Source organism: Carcharhinus amblyrhynchos, chromosome 31 (genome assembly GCF_965287045.1).
Source record: "Carcharhinus amblyrhynchos chromosome 31, sCarAmb.v2.hapA, whole genome shotgun sequence".
In the NCBI taxonomy this organism is placed as follows: domain Eukaryota; kingdom Metazoa; phylum Chordata; class Chondrichthyes; order Carcharhiniformes; family Carcharhinidae; genus Carcharhinus; species Carcharhinus amblyrhynchos.
Window position 1 is genome coordinate 18,778,621 of NC_137354.1, and position 25,265 is coordinate 18,803,885.

A 25,265-nucleotide genomic window follows, 5' to 3' on the forward strand; every position below is an offset into this window, starting at 1 on the left:
TTCAGCCCATCGAGTCTGCACCGAACACAATCCCACCCAGGCCCTGCCCCCATATCCCTACATATTATACCCACTAATCCCTCTAACCTACACATCCCTGGACACTAAGGGGCAATTTCTTAGCATGGCCAATCAACCTAACCCGTACATCTTTGGACTGTGGGAGGAAACCGGAGCAAATTGCACACAGAGAGTGACCCAAGCCAGGAATCGAACCCAGGAGCTGTGAAGCAGCAGTGCTAACCACTGTGCTATCTTGCCGCCTCAGCTCCTACTTCTGGCGTAGAATATTGAAACCTTTCAAGTGATGCAGTTACCGAATGCAGCAGCTCCCCATTACCTTCGAGAGCAGGTAAAATGCTGGACTAGCCAGTGAAGCCCACACCCCTTGAATGAATAATAAAAACAATAAGCATCTGAAGTTCAGGCCAGTGAACCTCACATCTGTAAATTGTTGGATGGTATTTTGACAGAAAGGATCTCAAGGCATTTAGAGATGCAAGGACTGATTAGGGACAGTCAGCTTTGAGTGGAAAATCATGTCTCTCAAATTTGATCGAGTTTTTTGAAACGGTAATGAAGGAGGTATATGAGGGCAGTGCATTTGATGTTGTCTTCAAGGCCTTTGACAAAGTACCACATGGTAGGTTGTTGCACAAAGTTAAATCTCACGATCTAGGGTGAGGTATCTAAATGGATACAAAATTGGCTTCTTGATAGAAGCCAGAGGGTGGTTGTAAAGAGTTGTTTTACAAACCAGAGGCCGGTGACCAGCGGTGTGCCTCAGGGATCAGTGCTAGGTCCACTGTTATTTGTCTTTAATATTAATGTTTTGGATGAGAATATAGGGAGCGTGGTTAGTAAGTTTGCAGATGACATCAAGATTGGTGGCATGGTGGACGATGAAGGAAGTTACCTCCAATTGCAACAGGATCTTGATTAATTGGGCCAGTGGGCTGATGAATGGCAGATGGAGTTTAGACAAATGCAAGGTGATGCATTTTGGTAGATTGAACCAGGGCAGGACTTACTCAGTTAATGGTAGGGCACTGGGAAGAGTTACAGAACAAAGAGATCTAGGAGTACATGTTCATAGCTCTTTGAAAGTGGAGTCACAGATGGGCAGAATGGTGAAGGCAGCATTCAGCATGCTTGGTTTCATCAGTCAGAACATTGAATACAGGAGATGGGATGTCTTGTTGAAGTTGTACAAGACATTGGTAAGGCCACACTTAGAATACTGTGTACAATTCTGGTTACCCTATTACAGAAAGGGTATTATTGAACTAGAAAGAGTGCAAAAAAGATTTACTAGGACACTACCAGAACTTGCACTGAGTTATAAGGAGAGGCTGAATAGACAGACATTTTTCCCCCCCCTGGAGCAGAGGAGGCTGAGGAGTGACCTTAGAGGTCTATAAAATAATGAGGGGCATAGACCAGGTAGATAGTCAATATCTTTTCACAAAGGTAGGGGAGTCTAAAACTAGAGGGCATAGATTTAAGGTGAGAGAGGAGAGATACAAGTGTCCAGAGGGGCAATTTTTTCCACATAGAGGGTGGCTGGAACAAGCTGCCGGAGGTAGTGGCAGGTACAATTTTATCTTTTAAAAAGCATTAGATAGTTACATGGATAAGATGGGTGTAGCGGGATATGGGCCAAGTGTGGGCAGTTGGGATTAGCTTAGGGGTTTTAAAAAAAAAGGGCAGCATGGACAAATTTGGCCAAAGGGCCTGTTTCTATGCTGTAAACCTCCATGAGTCTCAGTTCATGATCAGCCCTTTTTCTCAAACTGTGCCTGTGTTCCAGTTTCTTCAGCCAGGGGAAATAACCTCTGTGTCTACCTGTCAAGCTCCTTGTATGGTTTGTGATCACCTCTTATTTTCTGAATTCCAAAGTGAAGGCCCAATTTACTCAGTCTCCCACCATAGGATCATCCCAGGATGCAGGCAACCAAGTCTTGGTTTTAACATTGCATCTCCAAAGATGTGCAGGTTAGGTGGATTGGCCTTGCTAAATTGCCCCTTAGCCAAGGAGGGAATATGCAATGGGCAACATTGGCCTCACCCACTAGCTGCATTTTTATTTATTAGATTGGTCTTGGAAAGACTGGCACAAACTCTAGAATAAAATGCTGCCAATGCTGGAGATCTGAAGAGAAACAAAAAAATGCTAAAAAAAACACACAGGCCTGTTTGCACGAGCTCTGTAAGAAGTCATACGGACCCAAAATTTTAATTCAGTTTCTCCGAGATGCTGCCAGTCCTGACAAACTCTAGAACACCATTAAAAAGAGCCAGGGGATTCTCCAGTTTTGGGGCGAGTGTGGCCAGAGAATCCCATCTTTTGTGTTTGAAATCACATCACAAATAAAACACGTGATTATAACACAGGAATGTCTCACGATGCTTATGTGAAGAGAATTAATTGAAGATAGCCATGCTTCAGGTCTACTGTCATCTGATGTTAAGATGTTCTTTACTTTGATACTGTAATGGTGATTTTTTTGGTGGAATGGTTACTAGCAAGGCACTCTGGCATTTTATATAGTTATCTAAAAACTTGCCACTGCTGAGACAAGGATTTCCCTGACCATGCAGTTTGCAATACATAAGGCTTGTACCCATTGTTTAAATCAATATTAAACACGTTTTTAAAAATGAGTTGTGAACACTATCATACAGTATAATTTGTCACAATTACAACTGCTCTAGAAAGGCAAAAAATTACACAAAGTTGTTGAATGGCTTGTGAAGAGGAAGGAGACCTATGTAAAGCTGAGACATGAAGGCTCAGTTAGGGCGCTTGAGGGTTGCAAGTTAGCCAGGAAGGACCTAAAAAGAGAGCTAAGAGCCAAAAGGGGACATAAGTAGTCTTTGGCAGGTAGGATCAAGGAAAACCCTAAAGGCATGGGTCAGTGTCTGTGGGAGTTTGCACATTCTCCCCGTGCATGCATGGGTTTTCTCCAGGTGTTCCGGTTTCCTCCCACACCCCAAAAACGTGCTTTTAGGCTGATTGGTGTTAACAAATTGTCCCTAAATTAGACCTTGCTTAATCTGGCGCACATATAATTCTCTAAATTTGCACACCTTTATTGTGGAGTCTAAGAGGTGTAGACAAAAGTCGTAGGTAGGAGGATTGGAATGTTAAAATGAGCGGTGTGGGCTTGTAGGGCCGAAGGGCCTGTTTCCTGTGCTGTGTTGTTCTTTGTTCTTTCTATAGGTATGCCAGAAATAAATGACTAGGGCCAGTAAGGACAGTAGTGGGAAGTTTTGCATGGAGTCTGAAGAGATAGGAGAGACGCTACATGAATATTTTTCATCAGTATTCAACAGGAAGACAGAATGTTGTCGAGGGGTATATGGAGATACAGGCTATTAGACTAGACGGGAATTGAGGTTCATAAGGAGGTGATGTTAGCAATTCTTGAAAGTATGAAAATAGACAAGTCCCCTGGGCCGGATGGGATTTATCCTAGGATTCTCTGGGAGGGTAGGGAGGAGATTGCAGAGCCTTTGATCTTTAGGTCATCATTGTCGACAGGAATAGTCCAAGATTGGAGGATAGCAAGTGTCCCCTTGTTCAAGGGGAGTAGAGACAACCCTGGTAATTATAGATCAGTGAGCCTTACTTCTGTTGTGGGCAAAGTTTTGGAAAGGATAAGAGATAGGATTCATCATCTAGAAAGGAATAATTTGATTAGGGTTAGTCAGCATGGTTTTGTGAAGGGCAGGTTATACCTCACAAACCAAGATTTTTGAGATGACGACCAAAGAGGTGGATGAAGGTAAAGCAGTTAATGTGGTGTACATGGATTTTAGTAAAGTGTTATTCCACGGTAAGCTATTGCAGAAGATAGAGGCATGGGACCAAGGGTGATTTAGCAGTTTCGATCAGAAATTGGCTAGCTGCAAGACAACAGAGGGTGGTGGTGACGGGAAATGTTCATCCTGGAGTTCAGTTACTAGTGGTATACTGCAAGGATCTATTTTGGGTCCACTGCTGTTTGTCATTTTTATAAATGAACTGGATGAGATGTAGCAGGATGGGTTAGTAAATTTGTGGATGATACTAAAGTTACTGGACAGTGAGAAAGGATTTGCAGGTTACAGAGGGCCATTGATAAGCTGCAGAGCTGGGCTGAGAGGTGGCAAATGGAGTTTAACGTGGAAAAGTGTGAAGTGAGTCACTTTGAAGAGAGTAACAGGAATATAGAGTACTGGGCTTATGGTAAGCTACTTGGTAGTGTGGTTGATCAAAGAGATCTCAGTGTCCATGTGCATAGTTCCCTGAAAGTTGGCATCCACATTGGTAGGGTTGTTAAGGCAGCATACATTGTGTTAGCTTTTATTGGTAGAGGGATTGAGTTTCAGAGCCATGAGATCATGTTGCAGCTGTACAAAACTCTGGTGTGGCTGTAGTTGGAGTATTGTGTACAGTTCTGGTCGCCGCATTATAGGAAAGACATGGAAGCACTGGAAAGGGTGCAAAGGAGATTTACTAGGATATTGCCTGGTATGATGGAAAAGTCTTTGAGGAAAGGCTGAGGGACTAGACGCTGTTTTCGTTAGAGAGAAGGTGGTTAAGAGATGACTTAATAGACACATAAGATGATCAGAGGATTAGATAGCGTGGACAGTGTGAACCTTTTTCCTCAGATGGAGATGGCTAGCATGAGGGGACATAGCTTTAAATTGAGGGGTGATAGATATAGGACAGATGTCCAAGATAGGTTTTTCACTCAGTAGTAAGAGCGTGGAATGTCCTGCCTGCAACAGTTGTGGATTCGCCAATATTAAGGGCATTTAAATGGTCATTGAGTACACACATGGATAATATTGGTACAGTGGTTAGATGGGCTTTAGATTGGTGTCACATAATGGTGCAACATTGAGGGCTGAAACGCCTGTACTGCGCTGTAATGTTCAATGTACTATAATGTTCTATGAGTGTAATGAGTTATTGCCACAAAATTCTTCAGTAGGACTTTTCAAACCCATGACCTCTGTCTAGATGGTGAAGGGCAGCAGATGTATCTTTTCCCAAGTCACATAACATCTTGACTTGGAAATATAATCGTCATTCCTTCAGTGTCATTGGGTTAGAATGCTGGAACTCCCAACAGAAGTGAGAGAGTACCTTCATCACAAGTGGTTCAAGGTGGCAGCTCAGCACCATCTCTGAAGTGTAACCAGTGGCTGGCAATGAATGCCGACAACACTGCTGAGACTCAAATCCAGAGAATTTGTTTTTAACAAAGCTAAGCATATTCTCCCTACAAGACATTTTTATTTGGAATATCATGATTATATACTCCCAACAGAAACAGTCATACTCATCTTTGCAAAGCACAGAATTCATTAACAAAGCTATTAGGACAGTGCACTAATAGCATGGTGCAGATATACAATATTAATAAACCAGAAAAAAGCATTTAATGTAAATGTGAAAATGTTTTCAAATTTATTTACAGCATATATACGTTTTAAATAATCACATTTTTAGTTATCCATTTGTTGCAGTCATTCAACACTAGCCTAGTGGTGGGACATTCAAAATAACTAGTGCAGAAACAATGCGACATATCTTAGGCTCACACCTGCCAGTGATAAACAGGGAAACAGGATATATCCTGAGATTTAAACACAATGAAAAATATAGTGCAAAGCTTTATATTCTAAAAACCCTGTCAAAACTAAGCAATTTATTATTATAGTCAACATTGCACATTGTGACACCTAGTAACAGTGCTCACATTACACATTAAAAGACATCAGGAAGGTGACTGTTCCATCATTATCTTCATCCTATTTGAAATATTTACAGCTAACAGTTAGTAACTTTACTGTTTCATTTATATTTATATAAGTGTATAATGTGTATATATGTATATCTAGCAAAGTTACCTGAGACACTTTTTGTAAAAGCTCATCACCCCAAGATACACAACAGCCATCATTCATATAACTAAGCTTCTATTTTGGTACTCATTGTAACTACTCCGACTAATAGTCTACAAAAAGCTAAATCTTTTTTAAATTAAAAAAGTGAAAAAAAGTGACCACTTCAAAATTGAAGACTAAATAAAGAGCCAAATTCTGTACTGAATCAAAAAGAAAAAGGATTTCTTTTCCTTTTACTCCACAGGTTTGTGCAATAGGTTTTGGGGACGAATTAAGCCAGAATTAAAACCTCAAAATCCTCATTCATGTCATAATGAACAAAATGCAGAAAAGACAGAACTGTGTGAATTTACCATGTACATATTTATGAACTTCAACCAACCTGCAAGGTTGCTTTAATGTCTTTAGTAGAAAGTAAATGACTTATTGCAAATAAAAAACACTTTTAAAATCTGATGGAAGATTACACTGGGAGGTATTGCACTCATTGCTGCTTAGCCCTATATGACTGGATGACTCTTCATTCGTATGGCTGTACATCAAGTTAAAAAACTAGCTAGTCAAATTAAAATTCAAAAATTATAACAGTGGAGGGACAAACAAATTAAACAGCTGATGCCCTGACGCAGTTTGAGGCTAAACAATGTTAGCAGAAAAAAATGAAATTATCTTTACAAAAAGGCTTGGGCAAAAATGCTCAAATAACTGAGGGGCATGCCTCAACATTGCAAATAAAGACAAAACAATTAAGCAGTGCAAAATGAGCTGCATGTTTTCACATCAGCGTATAACCAAGTGTCATGCGAGTTATCAATCAAACCTCAATGCCACGACAAGTAGAAGAACCCAGGCAGTGTTAGCTTAAATTGATCCCAAGGTACAAAATTAAACCAAACCAAAAAAAGGCAAACAGGGTATCGATTACTGCATTTTCAATTTAACTAATCACTTTGTGCAACTAAAGAATATTGTAGCTAGGCACAGTTTTACCATACAATGCACAAAAATGCTGAGGTATATCGAGCCAAGATCCCGCAGGGAAACATTTCAACACAAGACAGGAAGGTAGGAAGAGGATTTCAGCAGGTTTTAAAATGGAGGGATGTCCAAGCAGTTTTTCTTGTATATGCATATTAACGGCACACGGGCAGGAACAAGGTGAAGGAAGGCCTTGATGAATAGTCATTTTTTTTAGTAGCATCTCCATTTTGCATCTTGTTACAATCGTGTCTTGGTAGGCGTGGCATTCAACTGAGGTATACTACTCATTTTACCATGCTTTCTTTGGAAAGGGATTTCTACTGGAAGGTGCAGGTAATTAATATGCAGGTAGGTTAATGGGAGAGTCACTAAAGGTCTATAAGCTGATCCACAAGCAGAAAAGACCTAGCTAGACCAGGAAGACTGTTTTCTGAACTCCCACTGCGGTTCTTTGAATGAGCACCTAGAAAAGTAAAAAATATCACTTTACCAGGTTATTTTTATGCATCACACAGCTGGATTTTGTGAACTACTTCATATTATTCCCAATTGCAATCACACCACTGGAGTTGGAATCATTAGTTATTGACGGATTTTAAAAAAAGTGATGAGAAAGGTAAGAAGGCAAGTTATATCGAGATGGAATGAGAAAGGAGGAAAGAATAGCACAGACTGGGCTAAAAGTGGAAAGAATAGGAGCAAATGCCACAGCTACAATGAATTTACACCAGTGTCTTGGTAAAATGATTGATAATACCACAGGCCTGAAACAAGATGCGGTGCTGCCAGTCAATCCCAGACATTCTATGAATAATATGGAAAATTATCTGTGGTGGTTGTACTTCACACCAGTGCAGAATCATCACAATAAGTCAAACATTTTCTCGGCTATTTAGCAATTATAGCCAATCATGTGTTTGGATTTCTTTGTGCACATTTTTTTCCATATTACCTGGGAACAGATTTGTGTCCTGCGTTCATCACAAGCACCAGTTATACAATCAGATCATCTGCCATCTCCTCTTACCAGTCTGATTAGAAGATACAGCAGGGGTAAAAGAGTCAGCGCTGTCAGCTGAAGCAGCAGGAAGGATTCTGGGATTTGAAACAGAGTCACCTCCAGCACAGTTACCTGAGAAGGTGCAACAGGAATAGCAGAGGAAGGAACACAATGACTCAAAGAGGTTGCAAGACAGAAAAGTGAGCAAAAATACAGCAAACCCACTCTGTAGAACATGCAGCACAAGAGTTCCCTCTTTTTTAAAAAAGTGCATTTTAAAGAAATTGACAAGAGTTATAAAGTCAGCTTTTAAAGAATCAGAATCATATCTGGCTATCTGAACCTTCAGCCTAGGGCAGGTAGCCCAAAATGTATATAGCAATCAAATTTATATTTTGGTTGTGAAATCTCTTGCACGTTTGTTGAAGCAAAGCACATGTGAAATTTAGTACTAGAACAAAAATCCATAAGTATTTGCCATTGAGAACCATCAAGTTAATTTATTTTCAGATACAATTGCAAGGATGCAAACAATAATGGGAACACCAATCTATTTATGATGGAAGAAATTATTGAATTTTTAATATCCTGTCATAGAAAATAGAATTCTAGTTTTATGGCGTTTCATACAGGCCTCACATCTGTGGAAAAATAACCACAACCGCCCTGCTGGCTTGGAGTTTATTTGGTGAGCAGTTGGCCCATATAGACAGAAGATCAGTGTTGGCATTGAGTGATCTATTAATGTGGAGATAGATTTCGGCTGGGGTGGGCACAGTAAGAAGTCACACCACAACAGGTTAAAGTCCAACAAGTGGACTCAACAGATTAACTTACCTGATGGAGAAGCGTTCCGCAAGCTTGTGATACCAAATAAACCTGTTGAACTTTAACCTGGTGTTAAGAGACTTCTTACTGTGATCTATTAATGGTAGGGCTGCTCTAATTGGTCTTGCTGCTCTGGGTCAAGTAGAGAGAAAACTGGGTGAAGTGGGAGTAGAAATTGGTCAGGATTCCTTATTCACAAAAGGATATATTGGCCTTGGAAGGAGTACAGAGAAAGTTCAGCAGGTTGCTACCAGAGATGAGGGGGTTAGCTTATGAGGAGAGATCGAGTAGATTGGGCCTGTTCTCGCTGGAGTTTAGAAGGCTGAGGGGTGATCTTATAGAGACATAGAAGATAATGAAGGGGCTAGATAGGATAGAGGTAGAGAGATTCTTTCCACTTAGAAAGGAAACCAGAACTAGAGGGCACAGCCTCAAAATAAGGGGTGGGGGTCAGTTTAGAACAGAGTTGAGGAGGAACTTCTTCTCAGGAGGGTAGTGAATCTCTGGAATTGTCTGCCCATTGAAGCGGTGGAGGCTACCTCATTGAATATGTTTAAGTCACGGGTAGATAGATTTCTGATCGATAAGGGAATTAAGGGTTATGGGGAGCAGGCAGGCAAGCGGAAATGATCCACTTCAGATCAACCATGACCTTATTGAATGGCAGGGCAGGCTCAAGGGGCTACTCCTGCTCCTATTTCTTATGTTCTTGATCAGACAATGTTTCCTACTGGAAGCATACATCTCTACAACAGGATTGGGCTTGGAAGTGAGTGCCAGTCTACCAACATGTCACTGTCCACGAGTTTGCACGTTCTCGTGTCTGCATGGGTTTCATCTGTGTGCCCCGGTTTCCTCCCACAGTCCAAAGATGTGTGGGTTAGGTTGATTGGCTACGCTTAAAAAAATTGCCCCTTAAATGTCCTGAGACGTGTAGGTAAGAGGGATTAGCAGGTAAAGTATGTAGAGATATGGGGATAGGGCTTGGTGGGATTGCAGTCGGTGCAGACTCAGGTCGAATGGTTGCTTTCTGCACTGTAGGGTTTCTATGATTCTAACATGGACCATCAAAATTGGTGCGTGTAAAATGGTTATTTGGATGAATGACAAAAAAATTCTACTCTGGCAAGGTCTTTACACAAGGGAAAGAGGGAAGAGGGAAAAATCAATAATTTAGAAAGAACTTTGAAAATAAAGTATATTTTGGATATCTCAATGTCAAAGCTTTCCCAGTAATTTGCAATTTTAACTACAATCCACAAGCAACCAAATTATTTTGCATGCAATTTACCAAAACACATTTGGTGCATTTTATGGAGCACTGATTACTATAAGCTTTTAAATGACTGAGCCATATTTTCCATTTTAATGAATGCCTGACTGTCCATTTTTCTAACTAGATCTCAAGTTAGAAGGAAAAAAGTTCTCCTTACCGTTTCCAAAACAAATCAACAGGTCAACTGTTTGACAGCATAAAGGAAATTAAACAAAAACTTATTTCACCTTCAGAATAATAGACAAAGTCACCCTACATTGTGGCTGGGTTACCTATTACCACAGAGACCCACATGCCAACTACCTCTCCCACCCAAGCGTAGCATAAAAACCTCAATTTTGGCCAGAGCCTTGAGGTTTTTTTTCCCCTAGAAGTTATTTACATTGACATTACATCTTACCAGTAACATTATTGGTGGGGAAAAATGTGATTTATATACACTCTGGTTACTGAAGTGTTACACATAGATCTGGAGATACTGTGGCATTTGGAGAACAGTTTCCAAAATGAAGTGCTCACGCTACTGGAGACTGATTGACTACTTATGCAGATACAAAGTATTAGTTAAATCTAAGCAGGATCAGGAAAAAGTTATGGTGGTTTTAAGTAATAGTTCAAATTTGTAATTATGAAATAAACTACAACCAGTTCTTTCCCAGTGTATTGTAATATGCAAAACAAATCTTACTAGCTCAATAATCACACTTGTCTCACATGGGAAGAGATGCAGTTAAGTGTATACATCCATTGAGTAATTACTAAAGCATAGTTCAAAATTGAATTTGGGCTAATTGCGGAAGAACTGCCTCCCATGCCTCTCTCGCTCATTAGAATAATCTTTAAGAGACCAAAACACTAAGCCTCATCATTTATTCATCCTTACCTGGGAAATCAGATAGCGGTACATGTATAAAAGGATCAGAAATAGCAGCTGAAGAGTTAGACTCTAGAACTGAAGCTTGCAGAGATATTTTAGCTTCTTACGAAGTGTAAAGAACAGAAGGGAGAAAGAAAACAGTATGAGAAAGGAGGAGACAGAACTTCATGCATTCTAACAACAGGCAAGTTGAGTATTAGTGACTAAATTAAAAATATAAACTGAGCTACAAAGAGGCTATTTGCAATTTAAAAACTTTCACTGTGGACTCCCTTAATTTTTTTCTACCAAATTGGTTCACTTCTATTAAACCATTATTCAGTACAAAGTGTGACAGATAAATGTCAATTTAAAATTTATTAGTCACAAGTGGGCTTACCTTAAAGCAAAGCAATGAAGTTACTGTGAAAAGCCTGGTGATCGATATTGATAGCAAAATTACAAGGAGTCTACAGCTGCTGGTAGATTATATAAATCCTAACACAAACCTGCTCCAGATGCAAAGGGCGACGCCCCAAATACATCTGTCTGGGGTGGAGTCATGCTGGGATGAAATGCTGGAGTTAAACTGTCAGTTGGCAAGTTCTTCAATTCTGCAGTTTTATCTGTTTGAATAGTTTGGAAGAAAAAGCATCAATTTATGTGGACCATCTTGACTTCATTTTTTTTGAAAAGGTTGACGAGGTATTTCAAGGAGTTTAAACAATGGTCTTTAATTGACCTGTTCTGGCCACACTGCTAACTTGATTGAGCTTCACCTTAGTGGAACATATAGAGGACTATTTCATCAGCTTGAAGTTTTCTGGATCGACACCCAAGTAGTTACTGATTGCTTCTCCAAGTCAGGTGCGACAATGCACCCTTAGGGATACTTCCCAGCGCAGGCAAACCAAAAATCAGGAAACCAGTTTTAGCACCAAGAAAATCTCATCATACTGTGATGTAACAGCATTCCAAGGTTCTCTCATTTTAAAAGGCAAGAAAACTTAACAGATGGAGCATGCAACCTCATGGGTGGTGGTTACATTGTCCCATTAATGCCGCATGATTAGCTGCACTGGTTATACAGAGGACAAGGAAGTGTCACATGGAACAATTCAAGAAAAATCAAGCAGAACACGCACCTCCCAAACACACAAAACACTCACCATTTCGAAGCTCAGCAAACTCTTTATCTAGAAGTTCTTCCACTGTTAGCTTGGAAAAATTGTCATCCCCAAAAGGATTCCATACGGAGAGATCTGGTGGACTGTAAATGTTTTGCTCTGAAGTTTTTGGTGATCCTGCAGGACTTGTAGAGGCTGACCTAAGTTAGAATTGGCCAGAAATAAAACATTTGAAAATGCAGGAATTTAGTTTTATAACCGAACTATAGCGTGCATCCCATAAAACAGATAAATCCCAGGTTGGAAATCTATCAGACAACACCAAGTCCCAGAAAGTTAAAAGCTGTCACCCACCAACTTCTTATTACTGAAAGTATCTTCTATTTACATAATGTAGTTCACTATCGTCAATAGATGTAAACAGATCCAATTCTACAGGAAACAATATCTCTTCATAAATAGGCAATACTTATTGAGGCACAAAATTCCAGATAGAGTCGTAGAGTGTTACAGTGCAGGAGGCAACCATTCGGCCCATCGAGTCTGCACCGACCACAATGCCACCCAGTCCATAACCCCATAACCCATGCATTTACCCTAGCTAGTCCCCCTGACACTAAGGGGGAATTTAGCATGGCCAATCAACCTAACCCGCACATCTTTGGAGTGTGGGGGAGGAAACCCATGCAGACATGGGGAGAACCTGCAAACTCCACAGTCACCCAAGCCGGGAATCGAACCCAGGTCCCTGGCGCTGTGAGGCAGCAGTGCTAATCACTGTGCCGCCCTAGATTTTTGAAAAATCACAAGAGCTGTGATTTTACAGTAACTTCATTGCATTCATATTTTAAACCTACTTGTGACTAATAAATAAACTTAACTTAAGCTTGAGGAAAGACCGGTTTAATTTTTAAAAATATTCTAAATACTACTATGCCGTAAAGTAAAACAACAGGTTTTGGAAAGTGATGACATTTTGGAACTTTATCAGCAATGGTGATGGTAGAAGATACTATTTAGCTCTACAACATGGTGATGAGGTGGGCGATTTTGAACAGAAATCAATGATTTCCATAAGCTTTCCCAAGTTATGGCGCAATTGAAATCGCTACAGCTGTTGTGATGAACTCACTTTGATTTATAAAGGTTGGCCTCTGCGGCCGCTGCTGCCAGCTGTTGAGAGGAACGACTGGCAGGGACTCCAAACACACTGCTGAATGGGACGTCACTGACGATTCTCCTGTGGCCCGCTCGTTGTACCTTTGGTGAAGCTGGCGGCGTCAGCGACAGCAGCTTGGCTGTCTGCTGGGATCTGGGCTGAACCTGCTGAGCTTGAAGCTTTTGCTGCATATGTGCCTGTAACTGTACAGAAATCATCATATTTTACGTGTATTCATTTTCACTAGCTCAATTTGTGTAAAATGAATTGAAGGAAGTCTAACTGATGGTTAGTTATGTATGGGGTTTATGCCACTATCGGAATCTTATATCCTGTTTGAGGGGATCATACACACTATCCCTCCAACTCCAAACCAAATAGAAAACTGCTCTAGAACAATGTTATTTAAAAGCCAAGGAGACAATAGCATAGTGGTATGTCAGTGGACCAGCAATCCTGAGACCCAGGGGACACAGATTCAAATGCCACCATATCAGGTAGTGAAAATTTCATTCCAGGTTTTTATTGAATTCTAAGTCTCATGATGACCACAAAAACCATTGTCAATTGCCATAAAAAGCCACCTGATTCACCAATGTTCTTAGAGAAGAAAATCTGCCATCCTTTCCTGGTCTGGCCTACGTGTGACTCCAGATCCACAGCACTGAGATTGACACTCAAATGCCCTCTGAAAATGGAGGGTAGATGGGGATGCGCAATAAATGCTGGCTCAGCCAGCGACACCCACATCCCATAAGTGAATAAAAACTGCACTTGGGCATCATGACCATGTAATCCATGCCAAAATCCTTAGAAATGACATGGCAAACATGTTGCATATCATAACCTCTACTTTTAGTACAAGTAGTGCTGAGAAACACACTTAAAGTGCCAAGAAAATGTTACTTGGTGATAGCTATATCCACTGCACAACTTTGATTACAGTTACAGCACTGCAATAGCAAATTTTGATCCATAATAGGATTTTTCTTAAAGCAGAAATTTTTGCTTTTGTAGATTTAACACAGGACAGCTATCTGCTCTGATGAATTGTCTCCTTCCTGACATTGAGGATTTCACAAAAATTTTGGTACAGTTCATACATGTGGTGTCAACGTCAACTGTCTAAAGACATCCTTCAGCAAATAAAGACTTAGAAATTGCTTGGAAGTTTCATAGAAATCATAGAAACCCTACAGTGCAGAAAGAGGCCATCTGGCCCATTGAGTCTGCACCAACCACAATCCCACCCAGGCCCTACCCCCATAATGCCTACACATTTACCTGCTAATCCCCCTAACCTATGCATCTCAGGGAACTAAGGGGCAATTTTAGCATGGCCAATCAACCAAACCTGCACATCTTTGCTTAGCACCCAGAGGAAATGCATGCAGACACGAGGAGAATGTGCAAACTCCACACAGTGAACCAGATCCCTGGAGCTGTGAAGCAGCAGTGCGACCCACTGTGCTACTGTGCCGCCCACGTAAATCTTAGTGTTATTAGAAATTAGAACCATGCTACATTTTCAGCCATTGATACAAAAGGTTTTACAATTATTACATATACAGATTAATAAACCAGAGAAAAGAATTGTAGAGAGATGACATTGGGTCAAAAGCTACACACGGCAGAAGAAATAGAATTTCATAATACAAAATAGCTCAAAGATAGAGGCATCGTAAAGTTCTTCCTTGAGGGATACACATGTCTAATTACTTCAGTGGAAGAGTGGAAAACTCCAAGGATTTGTCCAATGTTGCATTCTATCCTGAAAGGTTCATCTATTAATCCAGTAAATTACAAAACATGTGGCGGGTTCAAAGGTATTTTAAAATGATTACCTGCAGGCAAAGTTGCTCTTGAATGTCAGAGATGTGTAGCCAAGGCACCAATGTTTAGGCCAGGCAATCTTTTTTAAACCTGAAGAGCCTTTTTAAAATAATTTACCCAAAAACAAAACCTATTGGGAGTCACAAAACAAGAAAAAAAGAACAAGTAGCATTTCTAAACTGATACATGATAAATTGCTACGTGTCCCTGTTACTGTAATTTACATACATAAAAATACATCAAATCTGTATTATTAATAAAAAAACTAAAGTCAAATAGGCCTGAATTCTGGGTGTTTTTGGCTACAATTTTGTCAATAAAGTCATCTTTTAAGCAACCTTCAATTTAAGCTATGTAAAATTATGTTCTTTTTGGGCTATTGATTCCCAGGATTAAAAAAACTTCAATCAGCAACATTATGAACAGCAATGGTTACAACCGTAAAAACTGTGCCTCAAACCAAAGGCATCCTCTATAATCATTTCATAACTACATATCAATTTAACAGGTTTATTTAGAGCATGATGTTTTTTTTTAAAGAAAATAATTATTTGAAATGCAGCCTGTTATTCCTCACAATTGAGATTCTGCTCTTACTCTGCCCCCCTTAATTGTTTTGGGGTTTCTTCATGTCAGCAACTGAAAAAGGTTGGGAGTTGCAAATGAGACTCTGGAGCAAAAAGGTTGCAGGTTACAATTCCAGAGATTAGATCTTTACAACTTCAGAGAAATTTTTGTGATAAAATCTCAATTTGCAGATATATCATGTTACTCTCGAGAACAACACAGATTTAATGTTACTCTAAAATTACCTTGACAATAACTTAAGGATTTAATTTCTAAAGCAATGGATAAAGCTCCAATCACCTGAATAGCATTTAATCTCATCACAATTGGTTTTAAGTTGTTTACAACTTTTTGTATTATTTGGATATTCAATAACCTTAATGTTCAAGACCATTCAAGTCCTTAAAAGTATAGCCTAGCTTTGATGCTAGATAACATGCAAGCATTTTATGTATTGAATCATTAAATGAAGAGAACAGCCAGAGTCCTATAGCACAGAGCTGGCCCTTGGGTCTGTCACCCCGTGCAGCTGCCAGGTTGTTAGAAGTCAGATGTTAAAGCTGTGTATCATTACTAAAGACTGGAGCATGTTGAGGGGATGGAGTTACAAATTTTGCTGCACTGCAATCAATTTCAACAGGACATTCTAACATTTCATTTTTTTCTTCATACAATTCTAACATTAGATCATACCCAGAGTTTGCACTTCAGTACACGATCAAATTTCACTCTGCCCAAGACAAGTACAAAAGGTCATGAATGTAGCCCAAACCATCACGCAAACCAGCCTCCCATCCACTGACTGTCTATACTTCCCGCTGCCTTGGAAAAGCAGCCAGCATAATTAAGAACACCACGCACTCTGGACATTCATTCTTCCACCTTCTTCCGTCAGGAAAAAACATACAAAAGTCTGAGGTCGCATACTAACCAACTCAAGAACAGCTTCTTCCCTGCTCCCATGTGCGCACAACAGACAAACTTTTCACTGTATACTGATATATGTGGCAATAGGATCATAGAATCCTACAGTGCAGAAAGAGGCCATTCAGCCCATCAAGTCTGCGCCTACCACAATCCACCCCCCCCCCCCCCCCCCAGTCCTATCCCCATTGCCCTACATATTTTACCCACTAATCCCTCTAACCTATGCATTTCACTATACTAAGGGGCAATTTAGAATGGCCAATCAACCTAGTCCACACATCTTTGGAGTGGGATGAAACCAGAGCACCTGGAGGAAACCCACGCAGACACAGGGAGAATGTGCTAACTCCATACAGCAAACAGAGCCAGGATTCGAACCCAGATCCCTGGAGCTGTGAAGCAGCGGTGCTAACCGCTGTGCCCCCCCTAATAAATAATATTAAATAAAAACTAGAAACCCATAATTGAAGAATTTTAACATAGGGAGGGAGATGGAAAATGGAAGGAAGAAAAAAGTGTGTATGGGAATCAAGGTTCACAGCAGGAAAAAAATCCATCAACAATGCATAAATACATGGACTGAAGTAGAAAGGGTACTTTTGAATCATATTAAATTCTAAGAATGCCATGCCTACATTGTGCTGTTACATTCTCAGTGAAATGATTAAAAGGCACTGACCAGATATGAATGCTTTTTAATGAAGTACAGAAATCGTTATACAATGAAGAGTTGTTAATGAAAACTGCTCGCGGTGCACTGCACGGCTTGAAATTAAATAAAGGGATAGCATGTTGGAACACACAACAATGTGAATAAAACTACTCCTCAATGTGTTTAGTTTAGAATGTAAATTGTAAAAACAATCCCCAGGCAGTTGTTGCAAATCTCCAGGTAATTGATTTTCAACATTTCATCACGAGAAGGATAAAAAAATTGAAGGATGACGGTAAGTTCTGGTAGTTTTTATTAGTCATGTTCTTCAAGTGGAGAATGAATAATTCTGCTGGAAGCATGTTTATATTTTAAAAATGTGATAGCTGGGACAGAGGCAAATTTTGCAAAGAGAACAGCAGTGTACAGTAATTGTTGCTTCAAGAATTACGTATCCATCAGATGCTAAAGAATATGATCAATGCACTAATTTTGAAGAAACACTGATGCTAAAAGATCTAGATGCTAGATACTAGAGTGGAGAAAATAATAAAAGACTAAAGATCAGAGGAGGCAATAACTAAGTGGCAGGTTTTATTTCTCAGCTGCTTTCTTGTTATAAAGTATATTCCATTGCTTTACCACTAGAGGGAACTATTGCATACAATTAAACACTGGAGACATGTTGCTGAAGAGACACATTGCCAAAACTTTCTATCTTGCACTTACCGGGACAAACACAAGAATATCACATTTCAAACAATCACTACAAGTTCCTCCTGTCCAATCACTGAATCACGTCTGACAGCAGGCATTTTATTCACGTTTTGCAAGCACGGCCGGTCAGGTACGGTCTGCACTCTGTGGTGAGCAGCCTACCACACAACTGCACAATGGTGTGCATGAATCTCAGTGCCAGTGTGATACAACATACATTGGTCATACACCCCAGAGGGTGGTTAATGGAATCAAACGCGTTCCTCTGGCTGCTCGTGATAGACAGGGTCTCAACACATTTGAGCAGCCAGTGCTTGCAGAACCCAAAACATGTACTGCTAGATGTGATTCCACATTTGTCAGCATTTCCTGAACAATCCTGACTGTGTCAATAGGTATACTAACAACCAATAAGATAATCAGTTGAGCTCATCAAGTGGCTCATTTACATTGCCAGAAGCAGCGTGCATTCATACACAGGGACCCATTTTCTGCAAAAAGAACAAGGTTCAAGCCTTCGGCCTTTTTCGAGTAGTTCACGTTGCTTTGTTTATGAAAACAGATTACCTTGGGAATCCAGGAATATAACATTAAAACTTTCTACAAGCCAAGGAGCTTAGGTCATGTGCAGTTGCCCACTGATGAGGCAGTTTCAGGGTAACAATCAGTAACTACAGGCCACAACTTCCCAGGAATGGCAATCAACAGCAGATTGCCACTTTGTACTGACTTACCTACGCTTAATTCTAAAGCTTTGTCTCATGTGGCCTGACTCTGGAAGGTCGCATGAGGCTCAGAGCAACACAGCAGATCTACAGCTCCAGTGGTAAAGTGCAAATACAGCAGAGTAAAAGACAGCATATTCCATTTTTATGGCATTAACTACTGTAAACCAGGCAAGATTGTCCCATTGAAAGGGAGATGTTTGGAATGGGTGTGCAGGTCAGGGCAGTAGGGGAGGTGTCTACCCCATGCAAGGCTTAGCCTTTTGAATAGCACACTGAAATTAGAAGGGTTTTTATTATTTTACTCCTTTCAACTCTTTCAGACCAACTCAGTGTAAGACGGCAGCCCCATCTGAAGTTAATGAGTTAAAAGACTTTGCTGGATGGTTCCCAGTGCAATGTAATAGTCCAGGGGAAGTTAAGTTCTTGAGCCAACATTTTCCTAGATCAATGGATATAAGATGGCCACATTACTTTGTGTTAGAGATCTAGGGTAATAGCCCAGAGGACTTAAATATTATGACAGCTTGGGAATTTGAATTCAGTTTTTAAATTATTGGAAGCAAAAACATGAAGCCAATATGAAGCTGTGTGAATATCCTAAAAACTTCATTATGGTCCTTTTAGGAAGGACAGTTGACCTAATTCAATTTGGCCTACATGTTATATGATCCCATGTCAGTGTGGTTGACATTTTCATTGGCCTAGCTGCAACAAAATCTCCGACACTCACCAGCCCTGCCCAGTCTACATTGGCTCTCATTTTAGGTCAACCATCCCAAGCTCTATTCTCCTATCCTCCAGAATTGGTAGCCACGTCAATATTATTGTCTGGAATTTCCTCTTTGCCTCACCACTTCACTCATGCAAGACTAATCAGAAAAACCCACCACTTTGATAAGATTTTGCTCATCCTTCCCAACGCTCCTCTCTCTGACTCCATTTATTTCGTGTTTACAACTCTCAGGAGTACCGAAGGGTTTATGTTAAAGGTGCAGCATAAAGTATTTCATTGAACACATTTAATAACGGGATTAACATCTGATATCCTGCTTGTTGAGCTTTTTCTTAAAAAGCTCAATAGCACCAGGTTCACCAAGGTCTAACAATGTACATGAAACATTAATAAATAACTATATATTAAAGTTCTTACAAGAGCTTGTTGCTGCTGTTGTAGAGCCATCTTCTGTTGAACGGATGCTTGAGTCATCATCTGCCGCAAAGCTGCTTGTTGCTGCATGGCTGTGGCGTACTGCTGCTGAATGTAGTAGTTTTGCATCATCTGCTGCTGGGCCTGCTGCATCACCTGGTAATGCTATATTAATAGAGTACAGCATTGGGGTAAGTTCTTTAGGTCTAGATTTAAGGAGCTTCAGCCATTACCATTTCCTCTTTACCATGCCCTTTGACAGCACCTTCAAATCCACAGCCTCTACCATCTAGAAGGACAAGGCGCTGGGGACCACCATCACCTGAAAGTTACCCCCAACCGACACACCATCCTGACCTGGAAATATATTTATGTTCCTTCATTGTCACTGGGGTCATAATCCTCAAACGCCCTCCCTAACAGCACTGTGGGTGTAACAGTTCAAAGGCAGCAGCTTGCCACCACCTCTGAGGGCAATTAAATCTGGCCTAGCCAGTGACACCCACTACTTGTGAAAAAATACACATGCTTACAACTGAATTCAACTTTTCATTCATCATTCATGGACTAGCACAGTAGTCACAGCATGCCTCTGTACTATAAAAAATTGAGGCACAACCATTTTCTCTGAACTGCCCTCTAGCAAAATACTTTTTCTGGAGTGACTTTTATCCCTTGCTCGCTTCAGAGAGCAGAGTGATGCAGGCAGTAAATCTGGAGGGAAATCCAGAAACACGGGTTTCCACGTTTTACTGTGCATGTGTGGATGCCAAAAGTCTGACTCCCACCATAATGCTGAGCGCGGGTAGCTTCAGTTCGAGCTACTGCAAAACCTGGGCCATTAACTTGGAAAAATGCAAACAAGACAATACAAATGTCAACTGTATAAAGGAACATTGATATCCTGAAGATCAGTTCACTAATTTACCCAGTTCATACAAGACTTAATATTTTGCAATGGTCATCAACAAGAATGTTGGCGGTCTCTCCCCACAGATGCTACCTGATTGAGTTTTTCCAGCATTGTTTTTTAAAATAGAGAGCATCTGCAGTATTTTGTTTTTATATTAATAGTCTCAGCACTATTAACTCAGGTAGAAAAATGAAGCACGAGAAAAAGGCAGTAACAATTAATGAAGTGCAGGGCAGAAGTCACAGCATAATGCTAATGTCAATCTAGGCATTAGCTAAATATAATTATCAATACAAGTTATTGGCATGGTTTCAGTAATATAATTTTCAGAACAGCATGTGCTGTTTATTCACTTGTCACTTTTCCCAGGGACTTGGCACCCTTTTTGACTTTTCACTTTTTGTGCAGGTTCATGGGGTCTTTGTCTTCAGCTGCAAGTCCCATTGGTCATGTGCAGGTGCCTGACCAACGAAAAACTGTGCACGTGCAGCTCTTTCTTGGCTGGCACATGTGCCCGAGGTTCATCAGGTCTTTGGCAATGCCAACCACACAGCAAAGATTAAGGGGATGGGTATGGTTAGGTGAGGGGGGCGAGAAAAACTGGATTTAAAAGATATCTACCTTTTCCAGTTCCCACCATTTTTCTAACGATTGAAATAAAGTCTGCTAACTCAGGGTCACAGTCTTGAAATATGATGTGAAGTCTCTGAAGAGGAGGATCTTACAAGGGAGAGAGAGCAAGTATGAACCCCCTGTGTGATCCACAAGAACTTCTGATTTTCCTGACTTCACGAAGAAAGTTCAATAAAACACTTAAATGGCCTCTCCTGGTCACATCAAATGCACTTCTGGTCGCTTCATCTGGCAGATAACGTAAAGCGATTTGGGCCACAATAAAAAGAAAAGGGCTCAAGAAAATTGAGTCATTATATGCATATTTAAAGGAGGATCATGCATTTTATTAGGCAGGCTTCAGAAAGGGTGTTTGCAAGTCAGTCACCTGGTCAATTTTAACTACCTGCTGGTTTTCATTAGTAAGCAGGTTACAATTGCTTCGATAATTTTCATCAGAAGTTTGCAATAATCAATTCAGAAGTTACAATAAAGGCTGCCTTGATATATTACATTCAGTGAATAAAATCTCAGGGTAGACACAGCTGGCTGGGGAATCTAGAATATGGATAGTTTCAGGATAAGGGGTCGAATATTTCGGACTCAGATGAGGAGAAATTTATTCAAAGTATTGGATTTCTCTACCCCAGAGTATTGTGGATATTCCATCACTGACTAACTTTAAGGCCAGGGTTTTTGGTCTCTCAAGGAATCAAGGGATATGGGGAATGGGAGCTTCGGGAATTGAAGCTGAAGATCAGAGATTGATCATTCAGTGGCGGAGCAGGCTTAATGGGCCATATGGTATACACCTGCTCCTATGTTCTAATTAGTGGATTACCAGAGAACTGGCCCAATTAACCTTCACAGAATGATCTCTCAAGCAAAGCATTCATATATTTTAAGTCTTTCAAAGGATGAAGTGCTTCAGACTTGTAATTTCCATGCAGAGATTTCAAGTTCAGTGCAAATAATTGCCATTAAACATTATATGCAAAAGCTGTATCCAAGGCAGCAAGTCTCCTATGGGTTTGAGTTTAACCTACTGCAACAGAGTCAATAACCAAGGCCACAAGCTCATGCTACAAATCAGGCTTAGTCTCAAACTAACAATATCAGTCACTTTTGAAGTTTAATGTATTAGTGTTGAAGTTCAGCACACCTGTGGTTGCAGATTTACTTGACTGCCCTTTATGAAAAGCAGAAGCAAATTACCAATTGTTGGTCTTATGCAATCTGAAGTTCTTCAATGATAGAGTTCCTCTTGGGATTCCTTACAGCATTTTCTCCATCTCTTCACAGTAATCTAAACAGTTGCAATAAATATCTAATGAAGAGAAACTAATTTAAATAGAACATAGAATGGTTACAGCACAGGAGGCCACCACAGGAAGTCTTATGTACCCATGCCACACACTGCAAGAGAAACTCAGCTAGTCCCAAACCCCAACACTTAAGGTCATGCAAATTTTCACCCGACACCTTACATTTATCCCATCCCCTTAAAAAGGTTCTTCTCGCTTTAGTTGATTTGCAAATCAGTAACATCTGATCTTTGAACCTTGAATCAATAGGAACAGCTTCTCCATTATCTAGACTTCTCACGATTAACTTTTTTTTAAAAAAAGTCTTCCCAATCTTCTCTGCTCTAAGGAGAACCACCTCAGCTTCATTTTAGGGATAAAGGAGCATTCTGGCAACTTTATTGAAAGTAGTTCAAATCCCACCAGGGCAGGTGGAGGAATTTAAATTCAAACAGATAATAAATCTGGAATAAAATATTATGAAAGCACAAAATTGCTGTAAAAACCAATCTTGTTCACCAACGCCATCCTTGCCTGGTCTAGCCTGCATGCGATTCAAATTTCGCACCGGTGTGTAATGTAACTGTGTGCTGAAATTACATTCCTGATGTAAGGTCATCAGCAGTCTAAAACGCTAACACACCGTCTCCACAGTTGCCACCTAACTGGATTATTCCCAACACTTTCTGTAGTTTGATTTTCAGCATTTGCTGCATTTTTCTTCAGCGACACAAATCTGCCTTTACCAAATCCATACTGGCTTTCATTCATTAATCCACCCTTTTGCCCTTGAGCATCAGTTCTAGAAGCTTTCCAAGCATAGAAGTTGAACCAACTTGCTGTTAATTGCTTGGTTTATCCTTGGAGTTTTTCTGAAGGGCAAAATATTTGTAATTGTACAGTCCTCTGGCATCATGCCTATAAATGAGGATTTTAAGACTGCAGGAGTATTAGCTGTAATCACCTTTACTTCCCCTTAGCATCCTCAGATACATGACCAGGACTGGATGAAATACATCAATTTTAAACTAACCTTGTCCATACCCCCACGATCAACTTTCAGCCCTTCCAAAATTGCAACTCCTTTCTTTCACTATGATTTTGGCGGCATCTTTTTACTTGATAAAGACAAATGCAAATACTCACTCACTTAACCATGCTCTGTCTCCAGGTGTAGGTTTCCTTCTCAGTTGCTAATTGGCCCTACCCCACTCTTACTACTCTTTAATCTTTTGGATTCTCTTTTATTTTAGCTGCCAGTTTCATCATGTTTTCTCTTTACCTCCGATTTCATTGCTCCTTTGAACTTTCTATATTCAGCCTCGTTCCTACTTTCATTACCAACCTGCCATCTGTCATCAGCCCCCCTTTATTTGCTTCATCTTAAGTTGGCTTAAGAGGCAGAATCTATATGTGCAGCAATGATTTTGCTTCTTTGGGCAGAATGCCAACTTGAGATAGATCTGTGCTTTAGATTTATAATTAACAGTTTAGCTTGATCCATAACCATCATTTAATTTAGGAGCCATGCCGACAGCAGGATTAAATTTCATCAGCCTACACAGAGTTGAAAAGGCCATATGCTGGTCTACTCCTTTGTATTCAGTCTTGGAATTCAGTATTGCTGTCAAGCCAGTATTTATTGCCCATTCTCAAGTGTCTTGAAGAAGGAAGTGTTGAGTCACCTACTAGATTCTGCAGTCCAATTAAGTACATTCACAGTTGTGTTAAGGAGAGTGTTGCTGGATTTTGATCCAGCAAGTTAAGGAACAGTGATTTAGTTCCAATCCAGGGTGGTATGGGGCTTGGGGAGGGAACTTGCAGGTGATGGTGTTCCCCTGCATTTACTCCTTTTGTTCTTCAAGATGGTGGGAGGGGCCATGGGATGGAAAACTGCTGCTCTAGCGAGTTGCTGTGTAGAGGTGCCACTGTACACCTGTGGAGGAGGATGAGGTACTAATCAAATAGACTGCTTTGTCCTGGATACTGTCAAATTTCTACAGTAGTAGTGGAACCGCACAACCTCATGCAAGTTAAACATTATTCTGCCAGTCCTGATTTCATAAAGTTAGAGAAGTATTCCCAGTCTCTGACCGGTTCTCGCAGCCACATTTAGATTGTTGGTCCAGTTAAGTTTCTGGTCAATTCTAAATCCCAGATGAGGTGGTATCCAGTGATGGTACTGCCATTGAGTGCTAGAGGCACAGATGCTTAGATTTTCTCTTGTTGGGAGTCATCCCTCATTTGGCATTTGGTGTGAATGTTACTTGTCACATATCAACCCAAGCCCAAATATACAACTCAATCCTTTCTCCTCTTTCCCCTGGCAATGTACGAGTTCCCATTCAGTTCCAAAGAAAAAATTGTAGCAATATGATATTTGATGAATTACGCAGATTTGTATTTCCAAACAAAACTACCAAGAACACAGGCAAATCTAAATACAAGGTCTGACAGCCACAATAGCTGCACCCACCGGAGAGAATGCACCAGTAGGTTAAAAACTCATGAATGAGAATTTATGAAAAATGAAATTATATTCTGACAATATAGCAATGGGGAAATCAAGCCTATGTATCGGGTCAAGCACTAGAAGCTGATGGTCATTAACTTAAGTGTGCAGATAACAGTGACACAGAAGTTACTGTTTTCACTACAGAAAATTTCAACTTGCTTGAATTGAGAGGTTACACAAGCAACAGTCATATGTAACATGCTTAGTTAATTACCTATG

The 25,265-nt window shown here is 40.3% G+C and overlaps 1 protein-coding gene across 3 annotated transcripts in view; it reads right to left on the reverse strand.

Annotated features, from left to right (window-relative positions):
- Positions 1–5,441: 5,441 nt before the first annotated feature.
- LOC145360391 (AP2-associated protein kinase 1-like) overlaps positions 5,442–25,265 on the reverse strand; it is a 75,381-nt gene continuing 55,557 nt past the window's right edge. The window contains exons 12-19 of one of the 3 annotated variants that reach the window (XM_080215585.1): positions 19,706–19,867; positions 13,105–13,334; positions 12,015–12,172; positions 11,355–11,471; positions 10,873–10,968; positions 10,147–10,173; positions 7,913–8,017; positions 5,442–7,348 (exon numbers count right to left, since the gene is read on the reverse strand). In XM_080215585.1, coding sequence (XP_080071711.1) covers positions 7,254–7,348; positions 7,913–8,017; positions 10,147–10,173; positions 10,873–10,968; positions 11,355–11,471; positions 12,015–12,172; positions 13,105–13,334; positions 19,706–19,867 — 990 coding nt within the window. In that variant the 3' untranslated portion in view covers positions 5,442–7,253. The remainder of the gene's footprint in view (positions 7,349–7,912; positions 8,018–10,146; positions 10,174–10,872; positions 10,969–11,354; positions 11,472–12,014; positions 12,173–13,104; positions 13,335–19,705; positions 19,868–25,265) is intronic. The other 2 variants (XM_080215586.1, XM_080215587.1) reach the window with 2 other exon arrangements.